This window comes from Poecile atricapillus, chromosome 12, assembly GCF_030490865.1.
Source record: "Poecile atricapillus isolate bPoeAtr1 chromosome 12, bPoeAtr1.hap1, whole genome shotgun sequence".
Classification (NCBI taxonomy): Eukaryota; Metazoa; Chordata; class Aves; order Passeriformes; family Paridae; genus Poecile; species Poecile atricapillus.
The window spans coordinates 12,222,212-12,242,483 of NC_081260.1; the positions used below are offsets into that span (position 1 = coordinate 12,222,212).

The 20,272-nt window shown below is 37.9% G+C and overlaps 1 protein-coding gene across 9 annotated transcripts in view; it reads left to right on the forward strand.

Moving 5' to 3' along the window:
* Positions 1-20,272, forward strand: part of KLHL13 (kelch like family member 13) — a 76,838-nt gene that overhangs the window by 46,291 nt on the left and 10,275 nt on the right. For 8 of the 9 annotated variants that reach the window (XM_058847860.1, XM_058847861.1, XM_058847863.1 and 5 more), the window contains 4 exons: positions 10,902-11,043; positions 12,260-12,392; positions 12,647-12,843; positions 19,016-19,811. In XM_058847860.1, the coding sequence (XP_058703843.1) occupies positions 10,902-11,043; positions 12,260-12,392; positions 12,647-12,843; positions 19,016-19,811 (1,268 nt within the window). The remainder of the gene's footprint in view (positions 1-10,901; positions 11,044-12,259; positions 12,393-12,646; positions 12,844-19,015; positions 19,812-20,272) is intronic. The other variant, XM_058847869.1, reaches the window with a different exon arrangement.

A 20,272-nucleotide genomic window follows, 5' to 3' on the forward strand; every position in this document is an offset into this window, starting at 1 on the left:
TGTTGGCTGTCCTGCAGCTCTGCAGGCTTAGCTCAGTCTCTGCTTGGGAAGTTTGTGGTAGTTGCTGATGGGGAAAATGAGTGTGAGGAGCTCATCTCGGGGAGTTCTGTGTCGTGGGGAACTCGTGGCTGGGCAGTACCTGACATGAAGGACCTGCAGAGGTTGAGGTGTGATGAGTTTGTAGGTGAGGATGTGGTTCTGTCACTGGGGAGTCTGCTGGGTTTGCAGGATCTGGTACCCCTTTCCTGGCAATGGGAAGGAGCAGCAGGTGGATTTGTATACCACCAGCTATTTATTAGGGATATTTTCAGGACATTCTGACTGCAAAAGATAAATCTTCACATTATACAGAAGGCAAAGGGTCCTGTTGACAGGGAAGGCACACATTCCCTGACTTCTGGTGAAACTCCTCCAGAGTAGCTGGAACTCTCCCCCAAGCTGGAGACATCCAGTGGCATTGCTGAGGGAAAATGAGGCAGAATTAGAATTGGAACACTGGCATGTGCCAATATCTGTAGGTGTAGTGCAGCTGGCTTAGTGCACGAGTCAGGAATGCGCGGCTCTGGGTACATGCACACGCCTTTGTCAGGCTGCATTTTCTGTCATGGCACTTATTTTGCTGGGATTTAGAATATAGATGCTGTTTTTCAAACATTGTGAAAGCTGTTACAGTGAGTTTATGCACCACTAGTCAAATCATATTCATATTTGTGGTTGTGTTGACTATGTGGAGAGAGACCTACGTGACTTCATGTATTATGTGGACAGTTTCAGCGAGTGAATAAGAGGAAAGGAGAATAACACAGACAGTGAATAACACTTGAAAAAGTGGTGTCATAATATAAATAAATAATCATAGCTGTTATTTAACATGACTGCCAAATGTTTAAAAACAAAAAAGCAACAGTGACTGACATAAGCAGAGGCTAAGAATTAAAGCAGTACTACAGTGAGGGTGAGGAACAGTTCTCAATTGTATTTAACATTTTTGAGGCATAAAGGAACATGAGTCCCAATTATTGTTCATGGGGCGTGGTATCTCATACATTAAGAACTAAGAGAATTCTTTCTCATTCACACCAGTCATGTCACTTTTTTTTTTTTTAACAAAAAGTACACATTTTCCATTAATACAAATGGAAGAGATGTTTGTGGAAACTCAGGAGATTAAAGTGCTATGATGAACATCTTCAAAGAATTCAATAATGCAAAAATACTATTTGCGAAAACACTTTACAGAGGATTGTTCTGTTAAGGTTGTGTCGTGCAAGACATAATAACATCAGAGTGTTCTTAGCTGCTTTTTAGAAAGTTAAATGTTCAGTTAAGTGGTTTTAGTCACCTGCATGCCAATTTTAAAGATAAGTAAAATAAAAGAATTCTTAATTCAGAATAATCCATTTGTAATCTTAGTGCCTTCTAGCCTTTCACATGGAATAGTATGTTAATATTAAATGGAAACTATCCTTTGTATGTGTTTTCATAAATAACTGACTGGTGTTAGAAGAAATAAACAAATGCAGTATTCCAAATGTATTGCTATCAAAGGGTTTGCAACACAGTCTGTCCTGAGTCACGTGGTTATGAAATTTGATAGGAAATGTTTTTCTCTAATGGAAATCAGTTACTGTGCAGAAAAGTAGAATAAATTCTTAATACTCTGGAGTAAGCAGCATTAGTTTTAGCTGCTTATATTGTTATATAGGTTAATGCTTTTGTGTCTTCTTCCAACTATCTGTTTTGCTCTACAATGAGCTCTTTGAAGTGTGCTGTTGAATTTATACTTAAATGGGAAAAGGTGTATGTAATTCATCAGACCACCTGTATTAGTTCTCTTTGATGAGGACACCCAATGTGTCTCTGCTGCCTTCAATTGTCATTTTTAGTAAATGAACCCTTTTGTTGAGCTCCTGAGCATTTGACAGAGTACATGATATTCACACTCACCTGTCTTTGGCAACATTTCCATTTTATGGCATTTCTTCCTAGATATTTCAAATTGCAACGTGTTGAAAGTCAATATGCAGCTCACCTCAAATATTTTTTAAACTGATCTGACAGTACATGCAAACAGATGAATTGGATGAGTGGGGAGTAGAAGGGGCTTGTATCATACTAGTAGGAGACTGCTTTTAATCCGAGAAATTTTATGTATAGAGTTCTCCTTTGTGCCAGTTGATCTTTCTTCTGCTTTTGATGTAAGAGGTATTACAATAGATTATTCTAAGTTTGAAATATAAAATTTCATTGCTGTAATAAATTCATAAAAATGAGAAAAAACCTCCAACTTATTTGTCATGAAGTCTCCCAGGGCTACTGTTTTTTCTGGGGAGACCTTATAGGGGATGATGTTACCTACAGGTCTCCAAAATTACACACTTCTCCTTATACAGCAGGATGTTGCAATATTGACATTATGTTGTGACATGGTAAAGCATCTTTATTGAATTATCTAGAATATGTTACTCAGCCTGTTCTCCCAGCATGTCAGTTCTGCCAGATTGTTATTTTTGCCATTATTTCTTTGTTACTCTGAAAAATCTTGTTCTCCATTTACATTCTACTCATTGAATTTTCTAGTGTTAAGTGATATTTTCTGTTGACATTTGAATGGGGCTAGCTATGGATTTTCAAAAAGTGCTTGATGAATATTTGGGTTTTAAAATAGTAGTTGCTTGTTCCAAATGGTAATAATGGGAATTGTAGTGTAATAATGTGTAGCTATCACACTGAAGAGGAAGTGCACATCTGTCTTATTGCTGTAATATTTTGTGCAGTGATGAGTAAGATTGTACCAATGTCTAAACTGCAAAAAATGTGTATTTTCATGGGATGAACAAGCCACATGCCCCTCTTATCTGGTATGCATGGATCTAAATGTTTTATCACATAAGGGAAAAATATTTTAAAATTGAAAGTAATTAATGCCCCTCTACATCCTCTCTGGAGTCTGCAATAAAGGAATGCTAAAACATCTGTGGGATGTGATGGAGCAAGAGGAATGATAGATAAGAACCCAAATCCTAATGTCAAAATCTTACTGACTTTTAAGATATTAGAATTATTCTATTCTGTAGAGAAAAACCCTCTAACACTCTTGAAAGGCTTAGTTTGTAATTTGGTTACAGGAATACAGTGGGGTGTATGTTCCATGACCAAATATTGAAAGTGCAGGTGTCTCCTTAGACTTAGTTTTGTCTCTAAGGAGCAATTCTGTTAACTAATTTCTGTGTGTGAAAACCAAGGACACATGTGGTACAACTGTAATCTGCTGGTGCGTGCAGAATGGTTTTTGTGAGTGTTTTGTAATACACAGGAAGTATTAAGCTGCCTAGCCAAAATTCTTATTTAACTCTTGAGTACTTAAGACCAAATATAAAGAGCAGAAAATAGGTGCAGTGTTAGTCCAGCCTAAGCTGTGAAACCTCTGACTGTTCTATTTTAGCTTTTTCAACATTAAGGGAATAAAACCGTTCTCCTTATGTAGAAAAGCTAAAAAAGTGTGTATTTCCTTTGCTTTTTCTGTTTCTAATAGTAGAAATCAATAGAGAAACACCAACTTTGGCAAAAAGTCGTTAGTGAACTGTCTCTAAATTAGCATCATTAAACAATGCGAGTCCGCAAATTTAAGCTACGAATGATTCAATGAATGCAAACCCTTTGTCAAGCAGATAAATGTGGATGTGATACTAAGGCTCCCAGAGAGCTTAAATGCTGTTAGGAACAAAAGCTTTATTGCACTGACTGAGCCAAATATTGCTTTGTTTCTGTGGAAAACAAATTTGAATTAACCAGCGGGCTGTAATTATGCTGCAAACAGCTTGAGACCCGTGATCGTTTAGTTGTTTAAGAAGGGATTTTGAAGAGAATGTTTTCTGTGTGCATATTCTTGGGAAATCATACCAAAACAGTTGATGTTGCTCAGTCTCCTTCTGATGGCTTTGGTCACAGTGTGGTCTTAACAGAAAGTGATACAAAAAGGTTTAAGTGATGTTGGGAGTATCTTTTTTTCTGTGTTCCCCTAATTTCCATTGAGATCCACTGGAGCTGGGAACAGCGACAATGTCTTTGATCACCCGAGTATTTGTAGTATCTCTTATCATTTCTGTTGATGTGGGCTTGTGTGCTTGGACACAATATGGTGATTGTATGTTGAAGTCTAAAGAGACTTGACTGTACCAAAAAAAAACAAAAGGGAAAAAAAGAACGGAAAGGTTAAGGCTTGACATTTAAATACCAGTCTCCAAAACTTTGCTTCTAGAAATAGCTTCAGTTCACCTGGAGCCTGACTGTGGTCAAGCACGTGTCATTGTCCGTGTCCTTCAAGGGAGGTTGTGGTTGTTGTTCCCCTTGCAGCCTTGCTGCTTTTGGGGATGGTGCTGGCAGAGCTGCTCAGGCTACATTGCTTCTGTACTGACTTTGCCTTCACCTTCCTCAGCTGGTCACTGCCATGAGCATCTTGTGCTGTGAGTGTGTCAGAGCAGCAGGTAAAGCTGCTGCACTGCCTGCCTCTGCCCACCAGCGCGGGCTCACAAACGACCTTCGTCCTTCTCTGCTGGTTCTGGGGGACTTGCAAGTCCTGTATCCTCATCTCCTGCTTGCCTTGGCCAGAGCCTTGTAAAAGTAAAAACCCACTTCTCACTGCTTTGGTCTATTATATAGAGCCTGTTTTTATGTTCCCCTTTTACAGAACACCCTCAGTTTAGAGGGAAGGTGGAAAATGGGACATCTATTTGCTTTTTAATTTAAGAAACATAAATTTTACTTTGTGCCTTCCTCCTGGAGTGGAGGTTTAGAAGAGCTCAGTAGGAAGTTACTAAGCAAATATTTTTAAATATTCTGCTGTTACTGCTGCCTTTCTAATGTATGAAAAAGATCAGGTTTAAAAAGTGAAATAATAAAATACAAACATCAGAGCGTTGTCCAAAGTGAGCAGAATTCGGCTCTAGCCGCTGTAGCTGTTTTAGGAGATTTACAATTGTTACAGTGCTATGATAATTCCCTTGAGGCAGAAGGGTTGTAAACTTCTGGTTGTGGTGGCCCCTTTCAAGTGAATTTAAACAGCATTTTAAAGAAATTCAGTGGCCTGACAAATACAAGGTGTTTTTAGTTTCAGTGGCAGCCTCAAGTTCATCTAATAAAAACATGGGGTTTAAGCTGTTCAGTAGAAACAGTGACATCTGAAGCCAATGGTGTAGGACAACTGGTCATAGTGATAAAGGAAAAAAAGGCACAATTCCCAGTCCTAGTGCACTGTGTGTCACAGAGGTGATCCATGCAAAGCAATTTAGGTCCAACCTTCCAGTGTTGCTCCTGTGCTCGTGCTGCATTTGGCTCTTGAGCAGTGTCAGTTCCTGTGTGCCCCACAGCAAGAACTGAAGTTTGAGCCTGCTCGTTGCTCTGTAGAGAGGAGTTAACTTGCTATGTCAACCTGTTGGAACAAAAATGACTTTTTCTCTTTCTTTTCTCTGCTAGCTGGAAGCATGTCTCTGTTTTACAATAGGAACTTGCATTTCCTATAGGTTTTTTTTTGTAATAAGAAATCATTAGCAGTTGATAAAACTGGTTAGTTTTACTGGGTTGCTGATACCATAAAAGAATTAAATTATAAATTCTTGAAAGTAGTAATAAAAGGGATGTTATTTTAGGGGAGGACAAGTATAAAAGTAACTTCTTTGCCTGAATAAAGGATTTCCTGAAATTGTATGAGTAGAAGATATAGAATGGAAATGTGAAACACCATGATTGCATAATTTTTTCATCTACATGATATTGATATTTGAATTTCTTAAAGAAAATCTCATAATATTTTTAATACAATGCTGCCATATCAGTCCTGCTTCCTGAGCTCCAACGTGGCCTGGTGCTTTGTTGGGGAATTCCTAAATTCATTACTCATGAAGTTAGAGCATCTGTTCCTAATGGGAAGATAGCAATATAGTCAATAATTTATTTTTTTGGGGGGAGACTAAGATTACTAAAATACTCTTTGGCAGATTATGCATACAAAGTAAAAAATTATTGTATTTTTAATAACAAATGAAAGTTTCTTTTTATTTCACTGACCTTTTAATTAGTAGGTTTATTAGCAAATTACATGTGTAGGTGCATGCATAGGATAGTCCTGGAATGTACCGGGGATTTTTTTGATAGGTCATAAAATCATAAAGATTTGGCCATAATAAATATATAAATATATTTATAAAAAATTAGAATAACCTACTATGAAACTGAAATCTCTGTCCTTGTTACCTGATAAAAACCAGAGTCCTGGCACATGCCAGGGGTGATTGCATCAGAAACCATTTTACCAGTGACCAGAACACTTGTGGTCATGGTTCACTGAACAGTAATTTGACAGAGAAAATAAGGTTATAGTCCTTTCAAAAATGAGTTATTGAGCTTTGCCAAATTAAGAACTCACTCTCTGGCCAATCTGGATTTGGCAAAGCTTTTACTGAGTTATGTAAAGACTGGGTTTTAAATAAATTGGAGAACATGCACTCTAAAATATCTGTAACTGTAGGCTGATCTCCTTACTTTGTCTTCAAAGAGTCTCTACAATAGTCTGAGAGACAGATGAATAGATTACTGATGGAAATGAACAAATCCTTAATATTCTTGGTTGCCTTGTTTCTGTTGCATCAGAATAAATTTGACTATTTCTGAAGAAAACATCATAACAGAATATCGGTTTATTTCATTTGTGCCATTAAGCTTTACAAAATGGCAACTCCATGATTTGGGTATTCTGGTTGAGAATAAAATCTGTCACAGTTTTCACAGATCTTTGCTTATCATGGGTCACCTGGATGTCTCTGAACTGTTTTAACAGCTTAATATTTGTTAAGTGGTTTAGAAAGCAATTTGCCTCTGTGAATCATGTTGTAACTCCAGCCAGTGAAATCTGTCAGTATTTGCTGGAAAGTTAAAGCACGTTAATATCCATATAATGAACACTCCATATTTCATCACTACAAAAATAACAGTTGGAAGTACTTGGAGTCGTGAGAAAAAGCACATTTGGTTACAGCCTGTAGGAAAAAACTGTGCTGTACTTGAAAGAATCAACATGCGGTTAGAAAGAAAATTCTGGTTCAACCGACTTTGTGATAGCAGCTAATTAACCTCTGGCACCTTTCTCTGAACTGCAAGCCACTGCTTCCCAGAGGTCACAGAAAGTCAGGCAGCTCCTCTGCCTTCCTCTTGTAGTGTTAATATTCATTTCACGTTCAACTCCAACGTTCCCTTCTTCTCACCGCTATGATGTTCAACCCTCTCCGGACCAAGTGTGTGGTGAAGGTGGTTTGAACATCCGCGTTTGGAGCAGCTTGTTGTGAATTCTCACTACATGTTACTGTAGTTTTAACTCCTTTTAACTTTTGTTTCCTAACTTCTTTAAACTCTGGTTAAAAATGGTACTGCTGCCCTTCTTGTTTAATGATTTCTATTGATCAGAACAATAGAATTAATTAGAAAGTGAATTAACTTTCTCCTTTGGTAGTATGCTTAATTGTGATATACTGTACTTAAAAAAAAAAATCAATATGTTTACATTCATTACTATTGAGTTAATGATAGTGCTTAGTAGACCTATGTTAATAAATGTAAATAATGCCTTTGGTAAGTGTCCAAACAAGACAGATGTACTTACTGTGGTTTTGTTGGGAAGTCAGTTGGACATTCAGCACATTTCCCATCTGTTCTGGGTGTGAATGGCAGAGTTATTTCTGAATCTTAATGTTACAGCCCCTGCAACAGAAGGTACAGTCTGAATGCTTTAAGATTTTGTTGCAGGGTATGTGATGTAGTGCTTGGGTTCTGCTCTTTGTGTATTAACTCTTAACACAGAGCTTAAGCGCTGTTGCAGTTTCAGTTTGTCTCAAAGACAGGTTCTTTGTGCTGTGTGGAGATGAATGCTGAGCTGCTACAAAGCCAGTGACAAAGGCAGAACTTGTGGTGGCTCTGGGAGTGCTCTTTCCCTCTTGGTGAATGTCACAGGGCTGGAATTCAGGGGATCAGGGCCTTATTGTCAGGTGTTGTTGCTGACTTGCTTTGGAACTTCTGCCACACCCAGCCCCTGAATGTCACTTTCTGCAGAAGGGAGAGGGTGCTCTGCCCTCCAGAACTGCTAAGTTGTAGGTTAGAAAGGTGGTGAATTTAACAACAAATCAAACAAAAATACCCAAGTCCCCACAAACAAAAAAACCCACATCACATTTTTTTTTGGTCATAGTTGTTTAGATATAAGCTGAAACCTATTTAAGATTAATATAATCTGCTTGTCTTTATTCACATGGAATCATATGCAGCCAAGTTAATGTTTAGGACTAGAATTGTAACAGTTATACTTTGGTAAATTTTTATAGTGTGGAATTTGCAGCTTTTAATGCCTCGTTCACACGTGCAAGTTTATGTCCATACATAACAGCAAATGTGGAAGAGAAATAGTGAAAATTTTGTCTGCAGAGGCGCTTCAGGTGGTGAACTGCTGAGCTTATGTGTGTGATATGGAGAACTGATCATTATATATTGAAAGTCAGGTAGAGAAAATAACTGCTTATAGCCATACCAGGCATGTAGAATGTCTTCTTTTAGGTATTGCAAATGTTTTAAAATGTATTATATCCTCTCTGTTGACTGTGCAGTTTTAACAAGGCGTTGTGTTCTATAGAGGATGCCCTGTAGAGAACAGAGCTATGGGAACTTGTGTGTCATGTTCTGAAAAAACACTTCCATTATCCCAGCCGTTCTTGGAATAAATGAATCATGCTCAAGGTCTTTGCCTTCATTTGTAAAACTTATGAATTATACTGTCTGTCAGGAAGTCAAGTAGTGATGTGGCAAACATGGTAAAAAGCCCACTCCAAACAGCCAAGAAGGTTGGTTTACTTGTCTGTTTCTTTTTGTACTGATTTTAAATTATGTGTTCACTTTCTATTTTCTTCAGAGTTCAGAGAAACTATTTTAAATACTCCTTCATTTCTATCTGATCTGACATTTTGGGAAGATGCTTCAAGAGCAAAGAGTCATATTCATGTTTGTTGAATCTGTTGTTCTTCACACCCACGCTTGCAAGTCTCCTCACATTATTTTGTATTTCTTCTTAGAAAGACATGCACAGATTTAGAGACTGGATGTCCTTTGAAATTATATAAGACTCTTGCCTCCATGCAATTCTATGAAAACTAAAATAAACAAAACCTACCAAACCCAAAACACCCTAGAACTGAGTGAACAAAAATATTTTAGGTCGTGAGCCAGCAACTGCTTGCAGCTCTGTTGCATAGTTGTATTTGTTGGGTGTAGATATAGTCTGGAGAGCCCTTTTCTAAGGTATACCCTGTAAACTTTGTTCAAATGACTCTGGATTTGTTTTCTAAAATAGAGATAATTGTGTTTCAAAAATAGCACAAATCTTGCATGCTGCAGTTCATCCACATTAGTTTATTCAGCTGAATGCATTAGAAGTCACAGCTGTTTGGATGTACCCTTGTTCCTGCAATGTTATGTCTGTGTGCCTAAAATCTCACTGTTTCAAACCCATGTACACTGTTGAATGGTGAATTTGTTTTGGATACGTTTTCCTAGCTGACCTCTTGTACTCATGGCTTTGAAGGAGGCACATCGATGCTATGAGGGTAATATGTGAGTTTCAGAAAGTGCTCTACATGGTCTTTGTACTCGAAGAAGGTGGGGAAAATATTTACTAAAAAAAGGAAATTGTGAAAATTATTTTTTCCTACAAAATCCAAATTTGTCTTTACATATCGATATATGTAAATATATATATCATAATCAAATTTGGGGAAAAGGAGGACTATTTAACACATTCTTGTTACTTAAAAGTAATTTCTGAAACTAGCTTGGAGGCCAATGTTTTAACCTGCATGTGTAAAATTTGGAAAACTTTTTGTAGCTGAAATTTGCAGCAGTTATGTAAAGCAGCTATAAACCTTTTTTGAGGTAGGGAGTCTTGATTAACAATGGAGATACCCTCTTCTGTGGATTAACAGCTTATGTTTGCAAATTAAAATTGTGTACATATTCATCATTCCTCTATGCAGGCTCAGAGGTAGCACATTAGATCACAGAAATCACAGAAACGAGTTGTTTTTAATATTTCTGTAGGAGAATTTTATTTACATTGCATAATAATTACAGGTCAGCATAGTTAGGCTCTCAGATGTAATCTAATTTACATCTCAAGATTAAAATATTAGGCTAATAATACTGCAGTAATTCTTTAATTCTACCTAAAATTAACTTGTCCTGTCTAGATTTGGACAGTAATTGTTGGAATCAAATCTTAAATTAAAATAATGAAGTATTTGCCTGCACAGTAGCAGAATCCTGGATATCATAACCAAAGGAGTTCTAATTGTGTGTTTCTAAAAGCAGCTTAAAGCTGCAGCTTGAAACTCCATGATGTATATTTTCTATTAGGAATAGTCGTGCCTGAATGAGGTAATGCAAGCTGTAAGAATGAAAATACTTTCTTTAATATTACACTTAGGGTTCCAGTGTTCCACCAGTTTGCCAAGGAAAAGCTTAAGATGCTTGGTTTTGGAAACCAGATGAAACCTCTACAAGCATCCTAAAATACTGGTGAATAGAAATAATACAGTATGCAAGTGTCTGAATCTGGGAGCTGGGGATGGAAGGGAAAGGAAAAACTTACTAGCCAAAAGGTAGTTATGCCTTTTTGGAGACCATAAACGCTTCACTTTCTTGAATTAGCTGAAGGGAACCACTAAGGACTGATTCTGTTGCCTGCTGATTTTTTTTCCTGTAGCTTCTGTGCTGTTGCATTTCATCCCAGGAGACTGTGGGTGTAGAACAAAAGATCACTGAATGAAAAGGAGTTTGGTCTTAAGGTTTCTCTGTTCCAATTTCCTTAGATCACTGGTGGAAGAGGAGGATCCTCATATGAAAGTATCTCTTGGTAGCAGCGATATGGGCGTCTCTGCCCATCTGCAGTCTTCGAAGACAGGAACCACGAGATTTTTCACCAGCAATACTCACAGTTCTGTGGTATTACAGGTAATTAAATATCCTCATGCCTGTATTGACCTGTACTGAGAATTTTGGCTGCTCTAAACAATGTGTCCACTCAATAGATTTTATTAGTCTGGTAATTCCTATAAAGCCTCAAAAACTCTCATGTTCTTGTGCTGTCAATGCCCACAAGCAAGCACTTGCTTGGGACTTATTTTCCTGTGAGATAGAGGTTCAAGTTTTAGCAGCAACTTGGAAAAAAAAAAACCTGGCCTTTTCCTGGGGTCATATCCCAGTCCACTACTCTCAAGTTCTAAGAGGTAATAATATTTAAACTCTGATGTGACAGCTGTATCAAAGATGCACACTTAAATATCATTATTTAATTAAGGCATGTCCCTAAGGTGGCAGAGCCCTACCAGGTTTGGTGTAATGCCCTGTGCTGGGTCTGATTGTGGCACTGTTGTGTGGTAGAACATCTACAGAGACAATATTTACATTCTTGCTAGTATTAGAAAAATACCCATTTGAAGGAAAATGTTTAATGTTTGAACTTCTGTTCCATGGTCTTCAGAATGAAGGAGGAGAGTATTTCATCCATCCTCAAGTATCCACAACTGGGTACATCTTTGGAGGAAATCTTGCTCTAGGATGCTGCTGTAGATGACTTTATTGTTACAGTTAAATGTTATAAGTAATTCAGAGGAGATCAGATGTATAATGGGAGCTTCTTTTGGAGTTTTTAGCATGTCAGCTTTGGTAACAAATTTTATAATCGTAGAACCAGGTAACAGCTTTCCTTTCAGGCCACAGACTTTTGGAGCCTGTTAGGTTGCAAGCCCCTTAAATTGCTGTGGAACAGAATTATATATAGGATGCATATGTGATCAAAAGGGGTAGGTCTAGAAAAGATAGCTGTCACTTCCTGAAGCAACTGCTATTGTGAAAGCTTGCAAAAGAAACTTCTTTCAGAGAATAACTTAACTATTTAAATAAAAATACTTTCTAAGGCCTGGTGTACTTTGCATTCATCAGCTGTATCTGGAAAATAAGGATTATTCTGCTTGTTTTCAATGAATAATAATCATTGAATATATTACAGATAATGGTTTTGAGATGACAAATTATTTCTTCATCACTTTTTTGGACCTACAGTACACATGTACATAAGAGTAAATGAATACTTGCATAAGGGAAATGAAAGAGATTCCTGCTCTGCTCCCAAATGAAAGGGATGCTTTGCATTGTGCTTTTCCTGCAGGGTTTTGACCAGCTGCGAGTGGAAGGTTTGCTCTGTGATGTGACTCTCGTTCCTGGAGATGGTGATGAGGTGTTTCCCGTCCACAGAGCAATGATGGCTTCTGCAAGTGATTACTTCAAGGCCATGTTCACAGGTGGTGTTTTTATTAAAGCCATGTACTGCTGTCTGCAAATTGCCCTCATTCAGACACTCAGACACAAGTTCAGTGCTGTGTATGAGTCAGTCCAGGATTGCAAACAACACTGTGGACTAAACATCCCTCTCTACTTTTGCATGTGGGGTTTTAAAATTAAATTTTAAAATTGTATTTTAATTATCTCTAAATTTATGAGATAATTTTAACCCCATCAAAATGACCATATACATTTGCCTGCATGTGTGTTTCAGGAGGAATGAAGGAACAAGATTTAATGTGCATTAAGCTTCATGGTGTGAACAAAATAGGCCTAAAGAAGATCATTGATTTCATCTACACTGCAAAACTTTCCCTTAACATGGACAACCTTCAGGACACTCTGGAAGCTGCCAGTTTTTTGCAGATTTTACCCGTTTTGGACTTCTGTAAAGTATTTCTTATCTCTGGGGTAAGATTATTTGTTTCCCATTTACAATGTTTAAGGCCTTGGCATGTAGTTTTGTTTTTTCTTCTGTAATAACACTGTCTTACATAATAGTCCAAGTTATGTCTAAAACTCGCTATTATTCATAGTTTAGATACACAGAGGCCAAATTTGCTTTATGGTTTCCTTGAAAAACTTGGTTTTCTTCCGACTATTATGTGCAGTATGAGTTTGACAGAAGAGTTTTACCACATTAAAATTCTTCCCTTACATGGAAGTGAAGAATTGTTGATGTTTCAGGGTCTCCCTGCATGACTGCACTCACTTTGGCATTATTCTGCTTGCTGCATTCACTAGGTGTGCTTCAGTTGCATTCACTCTGTTCCTGTAGTTACAGCCCTTCCATCTCACAGGGGGTGCAGTCACCTGTTTTCTGACTCAAACACAGCATAAAAGCATCACTCAGGATCCCTCAGCACCTTTCCTTGCCATGCTGTCCTGCCAGCAGTGAGGAGCACCTGCTCTGTGGGGCTGTAGAACAGCAGTGGTGCAAGAGCTGAGTTTCACAGCAGTTCTGCCTGGACAGACACTGCAGTTATTTTTAATGTTTCCTGGACATTTTCTAATGTTGATGTTAAATGCTTATATACCTCACTAGAACTCTGAGTTTAACAGGGAGACTGGTGTGTTCCATGTGAGTTACAAAATTTAGAATTATTCAGCTTTTCAGTTCTGTAATGAGAAATAAAGAAGCAAGTATTCCTATTGCTCTGCAGAGTACAGGCCTAGAAATGTGACCTCCCTAACTGAAAATTAATGCAAACCAGAGAACTCCAAGCTGGTAATAACAGCAATCTGTTTCATACGACGTGTTAAGAGATATTTAGGCTTGATAATGCCATTTTGCTTTTAATTTGGAAATATTTTCTAACTGACCAGTCATCTGATCATGTTGTGATAATGTTTCATTTAACTTAATAGTCTGCAGACCTACCCCATCTATTTTATGTTGCTCAGTGTTTTTTTACCTTCCAAAATGATGCCTCTCCAGGTTTGACATTACTATAAAGACTTGGAGAAAGGTCTTGGTGCTGTTTTGAATCAGGTACTTGAAAAGGGCTCTGATGGGAGCTGAGCCCTGGGGACACCGTGTTGCCCTTTCCCCTTTCTGGGTAGGGCAGCTGCCTTGTTTATTTTGCTTTGTTAGGAAAAGGATTTTTTTCATATTAAATCATGTTATTGTTTAAAATGCTCATTACTGAAAATGTGCTCATTTGTGATTTTGACTCAGTCACTGGTTTTGTTCAAATAACAAATATCTTGTTTGATACTGCATTTTCAAAGAATAAGGAAGATTTTATTAATTCTTTTAATTTTATTGGGTTTTTTTTCAGGAAGACTTTCATTTAGAGTGATGTCGAAGGGGATATAATCTCATTCATGGTATAGCTGTAGAGGAAGTACAAAATTGAGGTTTTTCTGTTAGCCTAGTTATGTTCTTAGCATTCTTATATAAAGAATTTTTGAGTGACTTCTAAATTTGTTGAACCAGGAGTTGGTGAGCAAATGAGCTTCTTTTTGAAGGAGCATTTCTGTAATTTAGATGAATATTTTGAGCAAGTATTGAGCTTATTTCTACTGAAGTTAACTGGCTTGAGAGCTGAGGTAACCATTCCCAGACAAATGCTTAATTGTCTTTGAATTATCTGGGGATTCCATTATTAAAGAGATTATAGAAGCCAGTTTATGTAAGGCATAATGTAATTGTGTACTTTATAAGAGGGTATTGGAAATATTTACAAAGAAAACCCGAAGCTCAAGGTAACAGCTTAATTTGTGCAACAAAAATAATGAGACCTTTAAAGAATACAATCTGTTGTAGCTGACTTGAAAGTGTTTTTGTATTTGCTCTACATTTACACCCCTCCTGTCAAGTAGCCCATTGCTCTGATTATCTTTGCTCTGCAACCAAACAGACTCTGAGAAACAATGGAATACTTCCTGAGATGTTTTCAGTCTTACTATTGGTTTTAAATAATTAGAGCTGTACAATAGACTGGGACCACTCTCATGTTCACATTTAACTGAAGTGTAATGTAATTAAAATTCATAAAAATGCTGTGGAAATGTTTTCAGAGTAGTGAGTTCTAGACACAACACTGATTTTGCAAAACTAGCATTATTGTACAAAATGGAGAAAGATGAGAAACTTACCCAAGTGAATTACAGCACTTAGGAAAATCACAGGGTAATGGGAGAAAGGGTTCTTACACTGTAAATAAAGAAACATTCCCAAACATTGAAAATTAATGTCTTGGATGTACCTGCAAAAAAAATTTATTCCTTCTATAATTTGGTGCTTTGTTTTTGTAACTACTAGGAAATAGTCAAATATTGAGGGCTTAATACTTGAAATTGTGTCTTGTCAAAAGAACTTGGTTGTCTGAGGATGCAGCAAGTTAATCTGTTTTGTGGGAGTGTGGGATTTAACCCTGGGACCAGCTCTGACAGCCATCAGAAATTTGACTTTGCACTGTAGGAGTACAATGGATTCTGTTTTCTGAGCTGGTCATATTTCTGTTTTTTTCTGGGTTTCTGTCAATGGGAACCCACATGAAAATTGAGGGTTTCAGGGGTGTGTTTGCTCTTTTACACTTGGACCCTTTGATGCGCTGCATTGAGTGCTTCAGTGTCTCTGAAACAACACAAAGTGAGGTACCCGATGTTTTTGTGCTCCTGGGTTTGAGGGCTTGGTTTTTTTTGTGCATGTTCATTTTCCTGAGCTGTTCTCCAAGGCTCCCATACTCACAGTCATTTTGCTGTGTCCAGTTTTGTAGTATTTTATAGTCAGTTAAGTTTTTATGAGCGCTTGGGAAGTGATTGCTTCAAAATTTCAAAGAATTAAGTGAACTGCTTTCTCAAGAAAGTACTTTGGCTTTTGCTTTGGGTTTTTCAGGCTGTCATAACACGGTGCTGTGCTTGACCTTTCTTTTTTGAAAAGCTTTTTAGTATTTTCTGCAACTTGTGCTTTGTAATGAGCAATTACAATGAGTAATGTGAGTGAGCAGCTCTGCTCAGTAGTCAAAGTCTGTGTAAAATAGGATTTATTTAAATGAAATTCTCAGCTCCTTGTGGAGCTGCTTAGCTGTTTGAATGTTTATGATTTTAGCTCTTGTGAGTATTTTTGGCAGTTATGGGATACACTGTACAGTTGGTCTTATATTTTCACCTGATATTTCCATTCCTCCTGTTCACTGCAGTGGGATTTCCAGAGTATCAGTTCAAGAGCTCCTGCTTGACTGACTTCCAGACAGAACCATAGCATAAGTCAAACTTGTAAAAAAACTAAAAATCCCCAATGTTTGGGTAACTGAAGTATATATTTAAATAACAGTATTGTTCTGAACTCTGTCCAGTTTTGAGTATTCAAGTAGAAGTAGCTATAGCACTTCTTTCCGTGAAGGATATTTTTTGGCTCAGGATTTAAGAATTTCTAGAATATATATTTTTATGACATTTAAGTCTTTGTAATATAATTTAGCTTCATGCATTGATTTATTATCTTAGAGCACAGTAAAGAGGGTAATAGTAATTTTGCAAGGAAAGTAACCTTTAAGACAATATTTAATATGGTGCCCTGATTTGAGGTGAGTGGTGGAATTTGTTAGTGAGTCAAACATAGTGCACAATTTCATAAGCATAATGGGAAATACTTGCAATCATATATGAGAAAAATAACCCTGAGTGCAATACAGTCCCAGAGGATTAATAAAGGCAGTATAAAGTAAATTTTCCGAGAATCAGGGGTTGACTGGAAACTGCTGATGTCATGTTTATCAGTCATTAGCAGTGTGTAATGTGTCAATAAATTTCTCAAATGTAAGAAGTCCAGGAATATGCTCAGTTGCATAGATTTACAGTGTAACATAATTATGGTAATACATAACTCAGTGCACTCTGGGCACTTGATAAGTGGCATCCAGTCAGCAATAGCTCCAAATAATTCATTGCATCCTAAACATGTGCCAATGGTACAGAAGCTGTACAAAAACTGCAGGTTTTGCTTTGATCTTATAAGTTCAAGCGTGCGTTTCCCGTATGCATTAATACCTGCCTGCCTACTTTGATGTGGAGGAAGTGCTACATCTCTCTAGTTTGGTGCCAGCCCATGTATTCCAAAGTGATTTTTAAGTATAATAACTACACAGCAAGAGTTAAGATTTGTGGTATACTGCAAGTCAGCTATTTGCTAAGGGGTGATTTTTCCATTGTTTTATTTTCTAATACAACTTGAAATAAACTTTAGAAGTAAGAATATTTTTTTAAATTTAATTAATGTATGCTATGCTGTTATTTCCATTATGCAATTAATTTATGTAAATTGAAATACCTAAAAGGAAATGTACAGAAATTAGAATCATGGAATGGCCTGGGTCAGAAGGGACCTTAAAGATCATCCAAAGTTCTAAACCCCCTTCTGTGGACAGGGAGCTTCCTCTAGACCAGGTTGCTCAGAACCCCATCAAGCGTGGCCTTGAACACTTGATGGAGCAGCCACAGCTTCTCTGAGCAACCTATTTGATACCTCAAAACCAGACAGGGAATATTTTATAGGCTGTTGCTAGTTGGTGTGATTATATTTTGATATAAACAATGTGGTCTGCCTTGTAATATAAAAATTATTTCTGTGTATGTAAAGCACAAATTCAGTTCATAATAGAACTCCTGACAGTCTGCTGCACATTCATTTTATAGATAGGACCTGATTACAGGATTAGTAGGCATTTCAGGATGTGTGAATGAAGACTTTGGATGGCTGTAGATCTTAACTCTAGGGCAAGTTAGATCAGTTTCTAGTGAAATAAGAAAATCTCCTATTCCTGTACTCATTAGACATTTGAATTGTCTGGTATTAAAGGACAATGATCAGATTGAGTTATACAGTATTAAAATCTTCTAATCTCTGTCATGAACAGAAGGTCATTTGAAGGTTTTTGAATTCTTAGGCTCCAGTCAGGTCATAGTCCTCAATCTTTATAATCTTTTTTAAAATAACTGTGAGATTTGTAAGCTTAAATTCTTCTGGCATGACAAATGTAATGAGAATCACAAAGTTGTGGAAATGGTTGACACTGAGTAGGACTGACATGCACAGAGATAAGAACAAGTGTAAACAAAGCTTGGATCGGAGTAAGGTTTGAATGCAAAAAAGTTGCAATTCTCGACAAGAAGCATTTGAGTCACTTGCTGGGCAGGTGTACCAGTTTCTTAAATGAGCTGACTGGCTTCACTGAAAACCCACTAGAAGCTGTGCCCCCATGCCTGGCATGTTTCTTTCACCCTGTGCCTTGGATCCCAAGTGACCTTAGAAATTCAGGACCCAACGATATAAAAAGGTAGATGCAGCTACAGGGTAAAACAGATGATTACCAAGATACGGTCACTCGAGTACTGAGTTAAATCAGGGTGTGATCCATACTGCTAAAGCATTTAATGAGCTGGGTATTTTTATAGGAAATCATCCCAGGTTCATTCTTTTAAAAAAATTATGTGTAAGCTAAAATCACTACCTTTGTCTTATTTTTGACATGTATTTAATTTTGAACAGAGTCTGTAAGAACACTGCTTTGATTTATTACAGATCTGTTTTCGTTTGTTTTGAAGGAATGTATTCATGAGATTGAACACTGTAAATATAAGTTGTCTGAAATATGTGGCATACAGGGGTTAGCTGTTCCATTCCCTTTGGTTTTGTTATGCCGATGCAATTTTAATAATGTCAGAAAATGTCTAATGGTGAGACTTTTGTTTTGCTCTCTGTGACCTTGGGGTGATCACCTCTCCCTTAACTTTATTTTCCACATGTCTTTCTTACAAAGATGTTTTCAGAGCTTTTCAAAGATGAAGTGCTATATAACTGCTATGCCTCATCGTTGTATAAGGTATTTGACATAATATATGCCATCTGCTTGTTACTTGTCTATTTTCCTTCTTCAAAATAGGGAATAAATTTGGTCTCCCCTTGCAGTCATGAATATATATATAGTGCATTGAATATTTGCTCATGTGTAAATCACCTTGAGCACTGCAAAATGCTGAAATATTGCTGATTCTACAGTATTCGTTAAATTTTACATTATCATTTAGACACCAAATTAAGAAAGTGTTTTGATTCCTTTCTCTGTTTACTTAATAGGTTTCTTTGGAAAACTGTGTTGAGGTTGGGCGAATTGCCAACACGTACAATCTCACAGAAGTGGATAAATATGTTAATAATTTCATCCTGAAGAACTTCCCTGCATTATTAAGTACTGGTGAATTTGTGAAACTCCCCTTTGAACGTCTTGCCTTCGTGCTTTCAAGTAATAGCCTTAAGCACTGCACTGAGCTGGAGCTCTTCAAGGCGGCATGTCGCTGGCTGCGCTACGAGGAACCCCGCATGGAGTACGCTGCAAAGCTCATGAAGAACATCAGGTTTCCCCTGATGACACCCCAGGATCTTATTAACTACGTTCAGACAGTGGACTTCATGAGAACTGACAACACCTGTGTCAACTTGCTCCTGGAAGCCAGCAATTACCAAATGATGCCGTACATGCAGCCGGTGATGCAGTCGGAGCGGACGGCGATCCGCTCGGACAGCACGCACCTGGTGACCCTGGGGGGAGTGCTCAGGCAGCAGCTGGTGGTCAGCAAGGAGTTACGGATGTACGACGAGAAGGCCCACGAGTGGAAATCCTTGGCCCCCATGGACGCGCCCAGGTACCAGCACGGCATCGCCGTCATCGGCAACTTCCTGTACGTGGTGGGGGGCCAGAGCAATTACGACACCAAGGGAAAGACGGCGGTCGACACGGTCTTCAGGTTTGATCCTCGCTACAACAAGTGGATGCAAGTGGCATCTTTAAACGAGAAACGGACCTTCTTCCACCTAAGTGCCCTCAAAGGACATTTGTATGCAGTTGGAGGTCGGAATGCAGCGGGTGAGCTAGGTGAGTCCTCCTGGAGCCAGCCCCCTGCCTTTTGCTGGGCCTGGAAATCCCCTGCTGCCCAGGGAACGGGTGGAGAGAAACAAGTTGAAGTGATAGTGAAGTGAAAGTGCTGCTGCTTTCTGCAAATACTGCAAATGCAGAGAGAAATTTGTCTGGATACTATTAGAAGTTAATTTTAGAAGGCATCCCACAAAAAAAAAAAAATCCAAATACATGTGTCTTGTATATTAATGCATAATATTCAATGTCTTGGCCTTTACCACAAAACATGAAGTAAGCATGTATGTCTGCCTGTGTAAGTGTGGGGGAATATAAATGCAGTTTTAAAAAGAAAAAAATTAATCATTGCTTCAGCTGAGAAACAAAATCCATTCCTAAGGGACGCGTGGCTCTGGCTGAAACTCACTGTTGAATGAGCATTACATTTTAAAAGACAAATTTTCTGGAATAGTACTTGAAAT